The 13,703-nt window shown below is 40.4% G+C and overlaps 1 protein-coding gene across 1 annotated transcript; it reads right to left on the bottom strand.

Moving 5' to 3' along the window:
• Window positions 1-244: 244 nt before the first annotated feature.
• LOC129123144 (cytochrome P450 2H1-like) lies at window positions 245-11,556 on the bottom strand. Its single transcript, XM_054637399.2, has 9 exons — window positions 7,607-11,556; window positions 6,460-6,622; window positions 5,443-5,592; window positions 3,563-3,723; window positions 3,173-3,349; window positions 2,603-2,744; window positions 2,130-2,317; window positions 1,525-1,666; window positions 245-1,057 (listed from the first exon to the last, which is right to left on the bottom strand). The coding sequence occupies exons 1-9, from the start codon at window positions 7,781-7,783 to the stop codon at window positions 876-878; spliced, it is 1,482 nt and encodes a 493-aa protein (XP_054493374.2). The 5' UTR covers window positions 7,784-11,556; the 3' UTR covers window positions 245-875.
• Between the last annotated feature and the right edge of the window lie 2,147 nt (window positions 11,557-13,703).

Here is a 13,703-nt window from a genome sequence, read left to right as displayed (position 1 = left end):
TCTCCCCAATGAACAGCTCTGTAACCACAGATGGGGTCCTGATGGGTCCCATAGAGTCAGTGCAGCTTTATTCCAAATTGGGAATGGACATTTATAGATCATTAACCAGCTCATTCTTCAAGCCACAGTACATTTCATATGAGTGAAATGAAGCAGTCAAATGTGTACAGGACTTGAAAGAGAATTTGGAGTATAAGCTTTGTGGACACTGGTTTTTCACTAAAAGATGTTCTGGAGTATCAGAAAAACAACAATTCAGTATACTACTTCTTTATTTTGCAGTATAAATTGTAATTTCACAAACCCTCATTGTAATCACAGAGGATAACCCATCTGCCCAGTCATTGACAAATTATCCCCACAGTAGACAGTAAGTATTAGGGAAAGAATTCTATAGATGATCATTATCTACCACAAAAAAACTCTTGTTTTAGGTTTGTCTTTACAAATAGATTACAAACAAACTGAAAGTACAGAGAGAAGTATTTCAAGCAGAGTTTGTAAAAACCCTGGAGTACAAGCATCTATTCCTGCTGGAACCCCTCAGGTGATAGGGGCAGCAGCAGCAGGGCTCTCAGAGAACTAGTGCAGACAGCCTGGCATGTCAGGAGCCAGACAGGAAGCACCACAGGGTGAGGTAGATGCAGAGGAGAATCTGTGTAATTTTGCACAGGGTTCTGTGTCCTTCCCTGTGTGATTGCCTATTCTGTTAAGAGCTGGCTGTGGTGATTGTAAAAGCACCATACAATTTTCTTTTCTAAGCACTCTTCTCTCCATTAATGGTCTGAGTGTTTCATTCTCAACAGACTGGGGAATGACTGTCATTCCTGTCTCAGAGCACTCCTGAGTTTGGGAGCTGGAAATTCTTCACTTGGCTAACGTGGAACAAAACAGACCTCATAGTCTCGGGGTGCATTTGCCAGACTGGTGATTACTGGGCTGATGTCAATGTCTTTGTAATCCACAACAGGCTTCAAATTAAAGTTTTGCAGGATGGATGTTAAAAATATGAATATCTCCATCCGGGCCAGACCTTCTCCTGCACAGATGCGTTTTCCTACAACCAAAAAAAAAAGAGGTCATAGTGGAGTATTTTGCTGATAACTGATTTTAGTCACATGAAAATTCAGACATCTCAGAATGCACAGGCAGCACTGCAGTATTTTGGGGAAGCATGAATGAAACTAGGAACTAAAGGTCTAGAACAATGAGAGTACTCAGTGTGTGAAGGTAGTTTGAAGGCTTTGGTTGCTCAAGTTCTGCTGCTGTTTGATGGTTTGAGAGATAAGTTGTGTGGTTGAGTCCCACTTCATACACATCTTGTAGAAGGCATTGGAGGAGTTCTTGTGTTTGCTAGAAAAGGAAGTCAGCTGGAACTGTAGTGCAGGGGTTAGAGCTTCCCAGAAGTGACTCTAGCAGATGTCGCCTGACATCGTTGTACAGATAATGGTGACAGAGCCATGAAACCTTCAGAGAGATTTCAGGACAGGATGGTCTCGGATCAGAAATAGCAAGAGGTCTTACCTGTAGAAAATGGCATGAAGTAGTCACTCTTTTTAAAGGTACCATTTGCATTCAAGAAATGTCCTGGGTCAAATTTTTCTGGATTTGGAAATTCCTTGCTATCATGTAGGACAGAACTCAGCATAGGGAATATCAGAGTGTCCTGAATTAACAAAAACGAAAGGTACAATGGAGATATGTTAAAGCAAGGAGGCCCTAAGAAGTTCCCAGAGCTAAACAGAAGGGTAGTCAAAATTTAACCAGTTTTAAATGAACATTTAATGCACAAAAATATATGCCATTGGTATGGCAAAGATGTTTTTTAGGGAATTTTCATAAAAAGTCTGTTTAGAGTATTTAATATTGTATCAAAATAAATTACAGCGTACACTGATGTGAAAAAAACCCGCCAGAAATATCTCCCTCTTCATACAGAGGATGCAAAAGTATTTTCTTATTTTTTTTCCTAATACAAGGGATTGGACTCAATAACTTCCAGAATCCCCTTACAAAGAAAAATAAAATTCAGTATTGCATTTCAATGCTTTTGAAAATAAATACAAAGAACAAAACTCAATTGTTGTTTTCAAGAGATTATGACCTTTCTCAGACACAGTGTAACAGACCTTGGGGATAAAATAGTCTCTGAACTCGGTGTCTCTGATTACAGCATGTGGGACATTAAGGGGAAGGAAATCAATGTATCTCTGGATTTCGTGGATCACAGCATCTGTAAAGGGCATCTGGCTCCGATCCAACATGCGAGGGCTTCGCTCTCGGCCAATCACAGAATCAATCTCCTTTTGCATTTTCTCTGTTGAGAAATCAGTAAATGTTGAATGAACAAGTCCCCCATCTGTTTGCCTGAACCTCTCTCCATATATACAACAAAATATGCTTTTAGCACTCCAGGAATATATGATTATACTTAGTACTAACATCTGCTTCTTGTGAAGACAACTAAGACTTACACACATTGCCACACTGCTAAAACATACTTCCTTAGTCAGGGGAGTATTGCCACATGTGGTAGTGACAGGAATTGTCCAAACTGATCCCACAACCTATCAAAAAGTTTTAAACTATTTACTTCCATTACCTACTATTTCCGGGTATTTATGAAGAATCAGAATTGCAAATCTCATTGTGATGCTTGTGGTCCCTGTTCCTGCTAGGAATAAGTCGAGTGTGGTTCTGCTCAAGGTCTCAACGGTGAATTTTGAGTCAGCATTCCCTTTCTCCTGTAGGAAGATTTGGCAGAAGGTTTTGAATGACAAACCCAAGAAATTTGCTTAAAAAGAAAAATCCTGTACCCATAATGTAGGTTTATCTTTAGAAAGATAAATGTTCTTTCAAAAATATGACACTCACTCTCCAGAACACCAGCATTTATAGTAGGTTAACTAAGTAATATTATGATATGGAAGGAGCATTGAATTATATTAATCAGTTTGGTCTTCAGCTTTCATCACTTGGCTCATGCTGTTAATTCTGTGTTTAAAAATCCTTGATAAAAAATTGAGAGGATAAAATGAAGTCAATGTGTCATGAAGAGCAAGTTCCCCTCTGTATTTGCAAAAAACCCAGCCCCCCATCACAAGTAAAAAGAAAAGATCTGATTCAAGTAGTGATTTCCATATAATCTAATACATCTCTACTCTTACAGTACCTGTTCCATTTTATTAAGAAAAGCATCAATAAAATCTCGAGGACAAGTGGGATCCAGGGTTTTCTGGTGCTCCATTACGATACCTGTTGTAAATTTATCAACTTTTTCAATGTTTTTTATCAGTTGTTGATGAGGTCCAGGTAGATAATCCATGACAGTTGGGAAGAAATTATATAGCTGTAAAAATAAAGGGATGAAAAAGCACATTCTGATTACTGTGAATAAACTAAAATGTTCCCCTGATTGTAACTGTGAAAATGGGGCAGTTAAACTGTTTTGGAACAGTAGGTCTTTCTTACTCAGGATTTTATGGCCATTTACTTTATCACTACATTCAGGGATTTGAATATTACAATAACTAACAAATATATTAAATAAAACCGGACACACCTGTGCATGTATAGAGGTTTGGAGCTTGTTGTTTTCCTCTATCCAATCAATTAAATTTAGAAAATTCTTGTCCTCATAGTCAAACCGATCCCCAAAGATGATGGAGCAGATGATGTTGGAAACAGCGTGGATTAGGAAACCACTGGGGTTCAGAGGTTTCTCTGCAACAACCACCAAAAAAAGGTATCTTGCTTTCAGTATTTCATGGATCAACCCCTCCTCTGACCCTATAAAGTTTCACATTTTCTGGAGTTCGAGAATTTTGCACTCTTTTGAAAGGACAGTGAAGGGTCTACCAACTTATTCTTGAAGTGAACTAATTTCACTCTTACAGTGGTTTATCTCTTCTGTCTTGTTCTCAGCAGAATACTGGTCTGAGTGCCTTAGTTGCTCTTCAGCTAGCACATGCCTGTCTGTCTTACAGACTGTTTATTAGAAACAGCCTAACATTCCCACAAAATCCCAATGAAACCATGGGGACTTTGCCTGAACCATGTCTTCAGGTTATTGCACTATCCTTATTAACTTTACTAGTGTAACCTCAGTTACATAACCCTCCCCTTGGCATTCAAATGCCTGTGATCAAAGTCTACTTTTGATAGCACAGCTGCATGACTCCTGTGCAGAGAATTATGGTGTAAGCAAAAGCAAGATTAGACCCAAGAAAAAAAAAAGGAAAGCTAATTACAGTGATAGGGTGCATCTCAAGGGTTCAAGATAAGAAACAATAACATGAAAAGGTATAAAATCCTGGAGGAAAACCACAGAATGAGAAAATGTCAACTTGGTAGCAGACTATTCCAAGGAGCAATAGCACCAGTTCTCTGCCTGACTGGTGACTCCATGCCTATTGAAGACTCAGTGGATATTTCAGAGGTGGTGAGTATATTAATGCTGAATGTAGAAGACACTAGTCATAGCTATTTATTATTTGCATTAGGGTAAATAATGGATTTATACTTTTTGGTTGTATATATCTTGCTTGTAAAACCTTTTAATACGCAGTAAATCTGATGCAACAAGGTGAGCCAGAGTTAGAGGCTTGCATAAGGGCATAAGAAATATAGTATTACTGTGATAGTCAAAAGATTAAAGCAATGCAGGTGAGAGTGTTTTCTCTGATTTATAAAACAAATGTTTGTCTGAGAAGCCAGATTGAATTGTCTAGTGGCTCATGGAAAACAGTGATGCTTAAGATCTTTTAGATCTATCTGCTTTTCCCCCTTGCAGAATAGGCACACATTGAGGGCTGGCAATGAAAAGGGTGGCTGGTACTGTGCCACCCTCAGGGGACATATTAGAAGTAACACTGACTTATGTATTACCAGAAAACACATTTACAGGTTGAAGCCAAGTGGGTAACGTTGTACCCTGCCCTCAGAAGCAGCCTATATACCTGTTCCCATTGGACAGCCCCATCAATACTGGGATCTATTGTCTTGTGTTCAGATGGATCCAACCCCAAATATCTGCAAATGAGTTCTCTGGTCACCTACTTCTTCAAGATCTGTTTACACAGACTTGCAGGAGACAGGGTGAAGAAGAGCATACTTGGTTACCTGACAGCATCCAGCACTGTCTCCATGGCTGAATTCCATCAAAGCCTTGGCTCTGTGGCAAAGCCATTCCTTTTGCCCCTTCCTGTCTTGTTCCTCAAGCAGAATAGGTTAAAAGGTGCTTTCCAAGCCTCTCTCTCCTACTTTTATCCTCCATATTGTCACAGTACCTTTGATTGATAATTCTGCCTACAGAAGCAGGGAGCAGAAACAGCAGCCATACACCCACTCCTTAGGTCATAGATTTTGTGAAGCCGCCCTACATCCCTCATTGTCTAATTGCAGATATGCAGTATCTCAACAGGCAGAAAGTCCTTATCATACCATGTGTGTTCTTGAGCCTCTCCACCAGAAAATGAGCTTCCTCTTGGATTCGCTCCTCAATGCCCTTTTTCCCCATCCCAAAATCGCGCAGGGTGGTGAGTGCAAATCGTCTCAGCTGCTTCCAGGTCTCCCCATTGCTGGTCACAATGCCTGACACAGGGAGGAAAAATAGACCTTCAAGATGAAACAAGTTTTTTTCTCTTTAATGGGAACTACACAGTAGGTACTCAGCATGCAAAGACACCTCTCTGAGGAGTTGCACTGCAATTGCTATCTGCCCCAAACCATAAGTCCTCTGCAATTCTGAAGGTGACAAATTTGACAATTCTGAAGGTGATCCATCTGTCACAGCCCTTGAATAAAACTGACTTTATTCCCAGGATAAGAAAAACTATGTTACAAAGTAAGTAAGAAGTAACAATGAATTGGTCTTGGCCACAAGGCCTTTGCACTGACATAACCACTCAAATGTTCTGCTGTGCACCTGCATAGAGCATTTAATTATTGACAATACCAATGGTACTGCACTGTGTATATAATATCATGGAATATGTGCTATAAATGCCATACCAGGGACTGACCTGGTGAATAATCTCATGAACTAGTCTGGACTGTGGCCCTTTCTGGGTCGGCCTATATTATCTTATCTTGTTGTGCTGTGGACTTTCCTTTTGCTGGTTCCTTAGCTGTGTCTATATTCAGAATATTTTCAGAAATGAGAGAATGAATGTAAGACCTTAGAGGCACATTTAATGTACAAAATTTTAGCCAAGCTTGAAGCATGCTGGAAATAAAAAGGCACTCAGTGAAGCCATCCTGGGACTTTAGATAGTTCTCCAGGGGACCAGTTTGCTCAAGGTTCCAAGTAATGAGCTGGGGTTTTTGCCTTTAATTGCTAATTTGTCTGCATAAAAGTAGTAAATTAAATCTACCATGCCACTCTGCTCTGCCCTCTCAGCTGTGTTTCTGAAGCACTGAAAGTGTCTGTTTTGCATGCTGGCTTTACCAAGTACATACCTGTGCCTCGGAACAGTTTTTGAATCAGTGGTAGGATGCCTCTTCCACTGAAGTCATCTCCTTGATCAACCAGAGCTTCTTTTACCACATCATAGCCATACAGCACCACAACCTTTTGTGGGCCCAAATGTACTGTGAAGACAGGACCATACTTCTCACTGAGCTGCAGGAAAGGTGAGCACAAAGAGCAACATGACAACACCAATGATAATCTTGTGACATTTGTAGCAAAGAGGTCTGAGAGGTGATGTGTCATTGTCCCAACACTGTTGAGACATGACATTGATTAACAACAGTGCAGTGATCTTTCAATTATGAGTTACAGACGAGGGATGAGGGAATGATACAAGAAATAAGGAATATGAATGGAAATGGCAAGTATCCAGTCCAAATCTGAGAAAAGAAAATAGCCCTTCACAGGGCTGGCAAAACATTTTAGAATACCTTTGTGCAGGGCATAGTGGATAACAATTTACATGAGCTCTAAAATCAGTTACATAAACAACATGGAAGCAAATGCCTGAAGGATTTTTGACCACAAACAGTGAAACTGCCTCTCAAAGGGGTATTTTTGTCAGATGGGTGACATCAGTCAGGGGAGGGAATGGACAGCACAATTCACCTCCAAATGTTTTTACTTCAATTTCTGCGCTTGCTACTTCCACTCCCAGGAGATCCTACATATCTGCTAGGGAGCAGAGGCAGCAAAATGGAGCAGGGCTCTCCCCCCAAAAATGGCCAGGCTGTGTTGCCAACATGGTGAGGAATTAAGCACAGGAAGATTATCTGCAACAGCATCAATGCCTTAATTGCAAATCCACTGCAAATTGTTGTACTGTGGTACAGATTGTGAGGTCAGCACATAACTCATTTCACTATGGTCATTGCCAATATATAGACTGACTTATCATATATGAACATATATATATTTATATATACACACCTGTAATATATAGGCTTAAAAATACAATAGATTACTGTGATTATATATAGACTTAATAAGCATGTATATCTGGGAAACCTTTTGTTTCAGTTTAACATTTGGTCAATGCAAATTAAACTTGTGAATTTAGCTGAGAACTGTGGGATTGGACTTTATTTTATATGCCATGAAGAAAACATAGGAAAGAATAAGACAGTCCCTTACCTCTTTTAAGCTTCCAGGCAAATTCCATGGGTTTATCTGGAGCAGGTTTCCAACAATGGGGAGTGCAGTGGGACCAGGAGGCTCCTTCCCTTTTTGAGATCTGCTTCTCCATGTGGCAAAGAGGAGGCACGAGATGCAAACCAGCAACAAAATAGTGGTCACTCCCAGGGCCTCCATGGTGGGCTGAGGAAGTCAAGTGTCAGAAAAGCCCAGTGCTGGACCTGTAAATCCATGCTTATATATATGCTGTGGTACCAAATCCTGTGGCTGAAATTAGCCAATAGTGCCTTGCCATTCCTGTTGAGATATGAGTTTACTTATTAATCTGGTAATGATAAGAATGAATGTTACTAAAGCTGACTTTGTTAGTTATGTAATAGTCCTAAAGCAATGGGAATTAAGACCTGGCAAAGCCCTGGTAGAGAACAAAGTAAACAAGGGATGAGAACATGTAGAGAGCAGAAGATGGTAAAAACTGTAGCTTAAGAAGGGAAATGGAAGTATTAGTGGAATAAAAAAAAGAAATAGCTTTCATAGCATTCATTACCTTAGGAAGTCTCTGTGCAATAAGAAAGGGGCATGACATTACTCTTAAAGTAATCCTGAATGAGAATCTGCAGAAGAAGATTGGTTATCTCTGTTTATCTCTGATCTATGAAACTGGTGCTCAAAGACAATGCAGTGGATAATACTGGCAAAAAACATGAAGTGTGTAAAACACTTACAGAATACTCTGAGTTGGAAGGGACCAACAGGGATCATCTAGTCCAGCTCTAAAGTGAATGGCCCCTACAGGGATCAAACACACAACCTTGACATTATTAGCACCATGCTCTATCAGTTCAGTGAGGCTCCGTATGAGTTCTCTGTAGCAAAATCTCTCTGGACAGTTCTGTGTGAAACAGCTTTCTCTCTTTTATTCTCCCTCCTGCCCCTCCCGCCTTCCCCTCTGCTTTTGAGAAGCTTTATGTGTTACAGCCCCAGGCCCCTAGCAGGGGATGCTCCCTGGGTAGGTCTTGCCCCACAGGAGAGCCCTCACCTATCACCCCCATAGGCTCTGGTCACACTCTCACCATTCTCCTGCTCTTTGCTTCAGACACCTGGGTCTCTGTACAGCACCTACTGACAATGGATGAGCCTTAAATTGGTGTCAGTGTCCTCTGACAGTGCCTGTTTCTCTTTACCCACCAGGGAGGGAGCTCATCCAGATTTTCAGACAACTAATGTCAGATTAGGGGTATCCCACCCAAACAACCATGTCAGGGACCATTTCAGTCAGAGAAACAGGTTCTTCTACCTGTCAAGACTCTTCCCGTCACATTTCATCATTTGACACAGAGTGAAAATGATACTGACCCCTTAGATGCTGTGATGATGGAAGGATGTGTTAAAATGTATATCATCTTATATATCCTATATGTGAGAATATATATCCTATATGTGAGAATATATATGTATCTTAATCTCTTCTTTGTCTCCCTGATAATGGTAATGGAAAGCAATTTGTCTTCCTGCATGAACTCATTGGCTTAGAACTTGAGTCCATATTTGTTCAATCAGTTTTTGAGTGTTCCTGTGCACAAAAATGGCCAGACATACTATAAACACCACACCTTGTTCTCTACTGAGTTGTCAGAATGGGGTTTAAGGATAGGTAGATTTTATCTTTAGCCCAGTTAGCTGAGTACTAGCAGATTCTGCGACAGTGAGGAAAGAAACATATCCAGCTTAAATTTAGATATTAAAAAGGTAGGTGTACAAATGAGCTGAAGGTCTCACCTGTTAGTGGGGAAATACTGATACTTCCAGAGAACAGGAAATCTCACTTTGCTTATGAGCTTGTTTTTGTGAAACGAGCCAGTCACTGAAGAAGTTTGTTTTTCCTGACTACAAAGGAAGGCTCTGGAGACATACAGATTTACATGTCTGTCTGCTGAGGATCTGTTTTGAGGCACATGATTCTAATTCCCTGATCATTTCTCCTGGTCCTAATGGATTTTTTTTATCAGCAACAAATTCTACAAATTCTAGTACAATGGGCATTACTCTGAATACTGCACACCAGGGTATTTAAAACCAGAAGTGGGAAGATGAGTGAAATTGAAAGGAACCTTCTAAGCTTTGGAGGGATGATTATATTGCTGAAAACAGTTAGTTTTATTGTCTTCAAGGAAAAACTCCTGTTGTTTGATTTTTCTTTTCCTTTGCTTTTGTAGATAAAGTGCCTTGCATTGCTCTATTGGCAGCCCTGAGGGTGAGCAACTGCTGTGAAGCCTAATGCACTGGAAAAGCAGAGCTTTGCTTGCAGCATCATCCCACATCCGGACATGGCTTTTTTATTATTTATCTAATTACTCACATAATCCCCAAAGGGTCAAAATGGTGTTGGGAATAAAGCCAGAGCTGCTTGGAGGGATCCACGAGTTTAACTGGGAAGAGATTTAACTGCCAAAGGTCTTGGGTCACCTCTGATGACAGAAAGACAGGGATTATTTGAGTGTGAAAGGCTGTTTGAGTATGAAGGCTTTATCTGGGTCTGAAAGACCCATCCTGATATAGTTCACATTCAGAGGAAGCACCTAAGAGACTCTGTTTTCTTCCAAGCTTTCTTCCCAGTGTGGTAGGAAAGCAGATGCTGGGGATAGCTCAGGAATCACTGGTGACTGAAGCAGCCTGAAAGAGTATTCCTCTGTGGCAGCCAGGTTTGGGTTTGTTCTGTTCCTTGGAACTGATTTTTAAGCTAGTGTTGGAGTTGGACAGAATTCTGGGCTGCCTTGACTATTGTCATGATCCAGCACACCCATCCTTGGGTTCCTATGTCCTTACATTAAAATGGGACATTTCACTAAACATTTCCATTGAGATGGTTTAACCCCAGCTGACAACTGAGCTCCACACACACACAGCCTCTTACTCACTCTCTCTCTCCAGCAGGATAGAGGGGAAGAGAACTGGAACACTGCAAGTGAGAAAACTCATGGGGTGACTTAAGAACATTTTAATAATTGAAGTAAATGATGATGATGATGATGATGATGATGATGATGATGATGATAAGGAGGAGGAGGAAATTATAAAAATGAAACTCAAGAAAGACAAGTAATGGAAACTAAAAACAATTGCTCACTACCAACCAGCTGATGCCCAGCCACTGCTGAGTAGTGGCCCTCAGCCTATTTCTCTCTAGTTTATGCATTGAGCATGTTGCCATATGTATGAAATATCCCTTTGAACTGGGATCAGTTGGGATCAGCTGTCCCAGCTCTGTCTCCTCACAACCTCTTGTGCTACCCCAACGTATTTGCTGACTGGGTGGTAGAAGAAATTAGAAAATACCTTGAGGCTGCGCAAGCACTGCTCAAAAATCACTAAATCATGCCTGAATTATTAATACTATTTCCAGCACAAATCCAATACATGGTCCCATATCAGCTACTATAGAGAAAATTAACTCTACCCATCCAAAACCAGGACAGCAAGTTGGCAGAATAGCCTGTGGAAATCATCTTGCTCATTCTGCTGTGAATAGCAACACCTTAGCTACTAAACTTTTACTGCTGTCAGACAGAACTTTCCTTGGTGCTATGCAGAAAATACAATATCAACCTCTGCCTTATTTCTGGCAGTAATTTGACAAAGAATCTGCCATGGTCAGCAAGTATTAAGGTTCAGTGATATCTTCAGTATTCAATAATTTATGTAACACCCGTATTTGTAAAATGCTACACATTGTACTACAGATAAGATACAAGCCACTTCATTTGTTTTCAGATCACAGAAGTTACATTTGACTAGCTAGATCAAAAAACTTGGTGAAATATTTATGTATGAACTCACTAGACCCAAAACATAACACAACTGAAAAAGGAAGAAGTCAATGAAGTTCATTGCAATGAAGTCAATGAAGTTCATTGCAATGAAGTCAATGAAGTTCATTGCAGTGAAGTCAATGAAGTTCATCGCAGTGAAGTCAATGAAGTCATTTGCAGTACTTGGCAAACTGCTTTTTAGTAATCAGAAGCTTCAAAAATGAAGCTCATAACAGCCTTTCCACTGGACCTGTACTGTGACTCCACCAACAGCAAGTCTCTATGTTGCTGCTATACCCCATCATCTCTCAGTAAGGTGCTTAGTTCCAGACTATGGTCAGCATAAAGAAAGAACAGGCACTTCCCCAAGTCAGGAAAAAAAAGAGTCAGGAAATGGGAAAAGTCAGTCAGGTGCTATACACGGTAAAAAGAGGCGCAGGAATGAAGGCTGCCAGTTTCAAAGAGGGTGTCTGAACTTGGCAGATTTCCTGAGAGTGCTGCTCTCAGCTACCTGCATGAGCAGCTGAGTTCCTCCTGACCAGCTGCAGAGCCTCTGTGGGGTACAGCAGGTCATGCAAAAGGTCTGTGCTCTGGGAGACAAAGCAGCAAAGGGGCAGCATTGTCACTGTCCCCAGCTGTGACACCATCACGGGCACAGTGCCCACCGTGCCTTTCCAAAGGCTGACCAGGGATCTGCAGCACAAACAAGGTTGGAGCACAGAACTGCTCAAACTCGAGCTAGGGCCTTAACCAGAGGCATTCTGCAACTTTAGAAAATTACTTATCATCATCACAAAAAAATCATGGAAGCATATAATTTGCTGGTAGTCTGTATGCTCTGAAAACAGTGCATATCATATAGAAAAATGATAACAGAAAAACTCACCAAATAATTTAAAATTCAAGAAGAATTCAGTAATCATCAAGTAACAAAACTTTTGTTAACATTTCATGATATCAAATAACTACAGTCATAAGGGAAACAGAGGATAAATCAGGCATTTAAAACACAAAAAAAGCAGTAACTGATGCTGACACCAAGTGATAAAATGTATGCCTTCATCATGCCTTTCAGTCCTGCCAGAGGCAGATGCACAGAGGTAACAGAGGAGCTTGAGAACATGAAGGAGGAAATGAAAGAAACACAACAACCCCAAGAAGTGACCCCAACAAAGAGCCCACACAAAGACTCTCCCACTTCAGGTGTCATCCCTGTCTCCCTCAAGTGTGGAAGTGGCTGTTCCCCCCCTCCCAACCAGTGCCTTCTCCTACACATATCACCTCCTCTGGAAATGCTGATGACTAATGCATTCTCTCTCACATACATGAAACATGCCCCCTGTCCTTTTTCATTTTTTTGGAATAGTGAAAGAGGACCACATTAACTATGATTTATTTTCCCACTTAAGAGCTGTGAAGTATATGATATTTCAATGAAAAATTGTCAGGAAAAAAAATCTGGGTAGGTACCTCTTCCTTCTTTCTCTGTGACTTTCAGATAAAATTATTAATTGAAATAAATATCCCAGTAGGGCTATGGCAAAAGAAGCAGAGTGATCCACATGTAGTACTGTACAAAACATTCTCTTGATATTCAACAGCTCAGATGACACAGCTGCTAAAAGCAAAACAAACATTGCACAGCTTATCTACTATTTCACAAGGACTTGGAACGAAGGATATTTGATTTATCAGTGCAAATAAGTTGGTTAAATGTTTCTTAATGAACTCAGTTAATCCAAACATTACCTGAAAAGTTCCAATGTCAGACTTTGTAACTAGGTTTCACTGAAAATTAACTTCCATGACCTCTTTCAGTGTTCCCTTACCTTTTTCATTGCACCTTTCATGTAAGGTACATTGACTCATTAGACTAAGAGCTATTAAGGATGGATTATTATTTATTACTTGATCCAGGTGTAACTACCTACCTGGGGTAGATCATGTGATGGCAAAGGCCTGCCTAGGCAGAAAATCATCAGTCCAACCTTTAGAAGTAGGTCCTGAACTTTGAATGTCTCACAGACTGTGTACAAAATCATTCTGCTGTGGAGTTAGACAATGAATGTTCCTTTTTTGAGGTTTCCATGTCTGCTTTCAGAGATAAGATAATTGACCTTTCTCTCCCTGCTTTGCTCTGACCATTCTTTTTGCAGGGGGTCTGCACAAACACAGACTTTATAAAATGAGCAAATTTAAACTTGATGTTTCCTATAATCTCTTGTTTCTGCCACCACACACACTAATGCTCGGGCACTTGTTGATATCAAAAGAAGCACAAAGAGAGT

Source organism: Agelaius phoeniceus, chromosome 9 (assembly GCF_051311805.1).
Source record: "Agelaius phoeniceus isolate bAgePho1 chromosome 9, bAgePho1.hap1, whole genome shotgun sequence".
NCBI classification, from domain to species: Eukaryota; Metazoa; Chordata; class Aves; order Passeriformes; family Icteridae; genus Agelaius; species Agelaius phoeniceus.
Note: the sequence above shows the minus strand (reverse complement) of the source record. Positions and strands in the feature narration are given on the sequence as shown.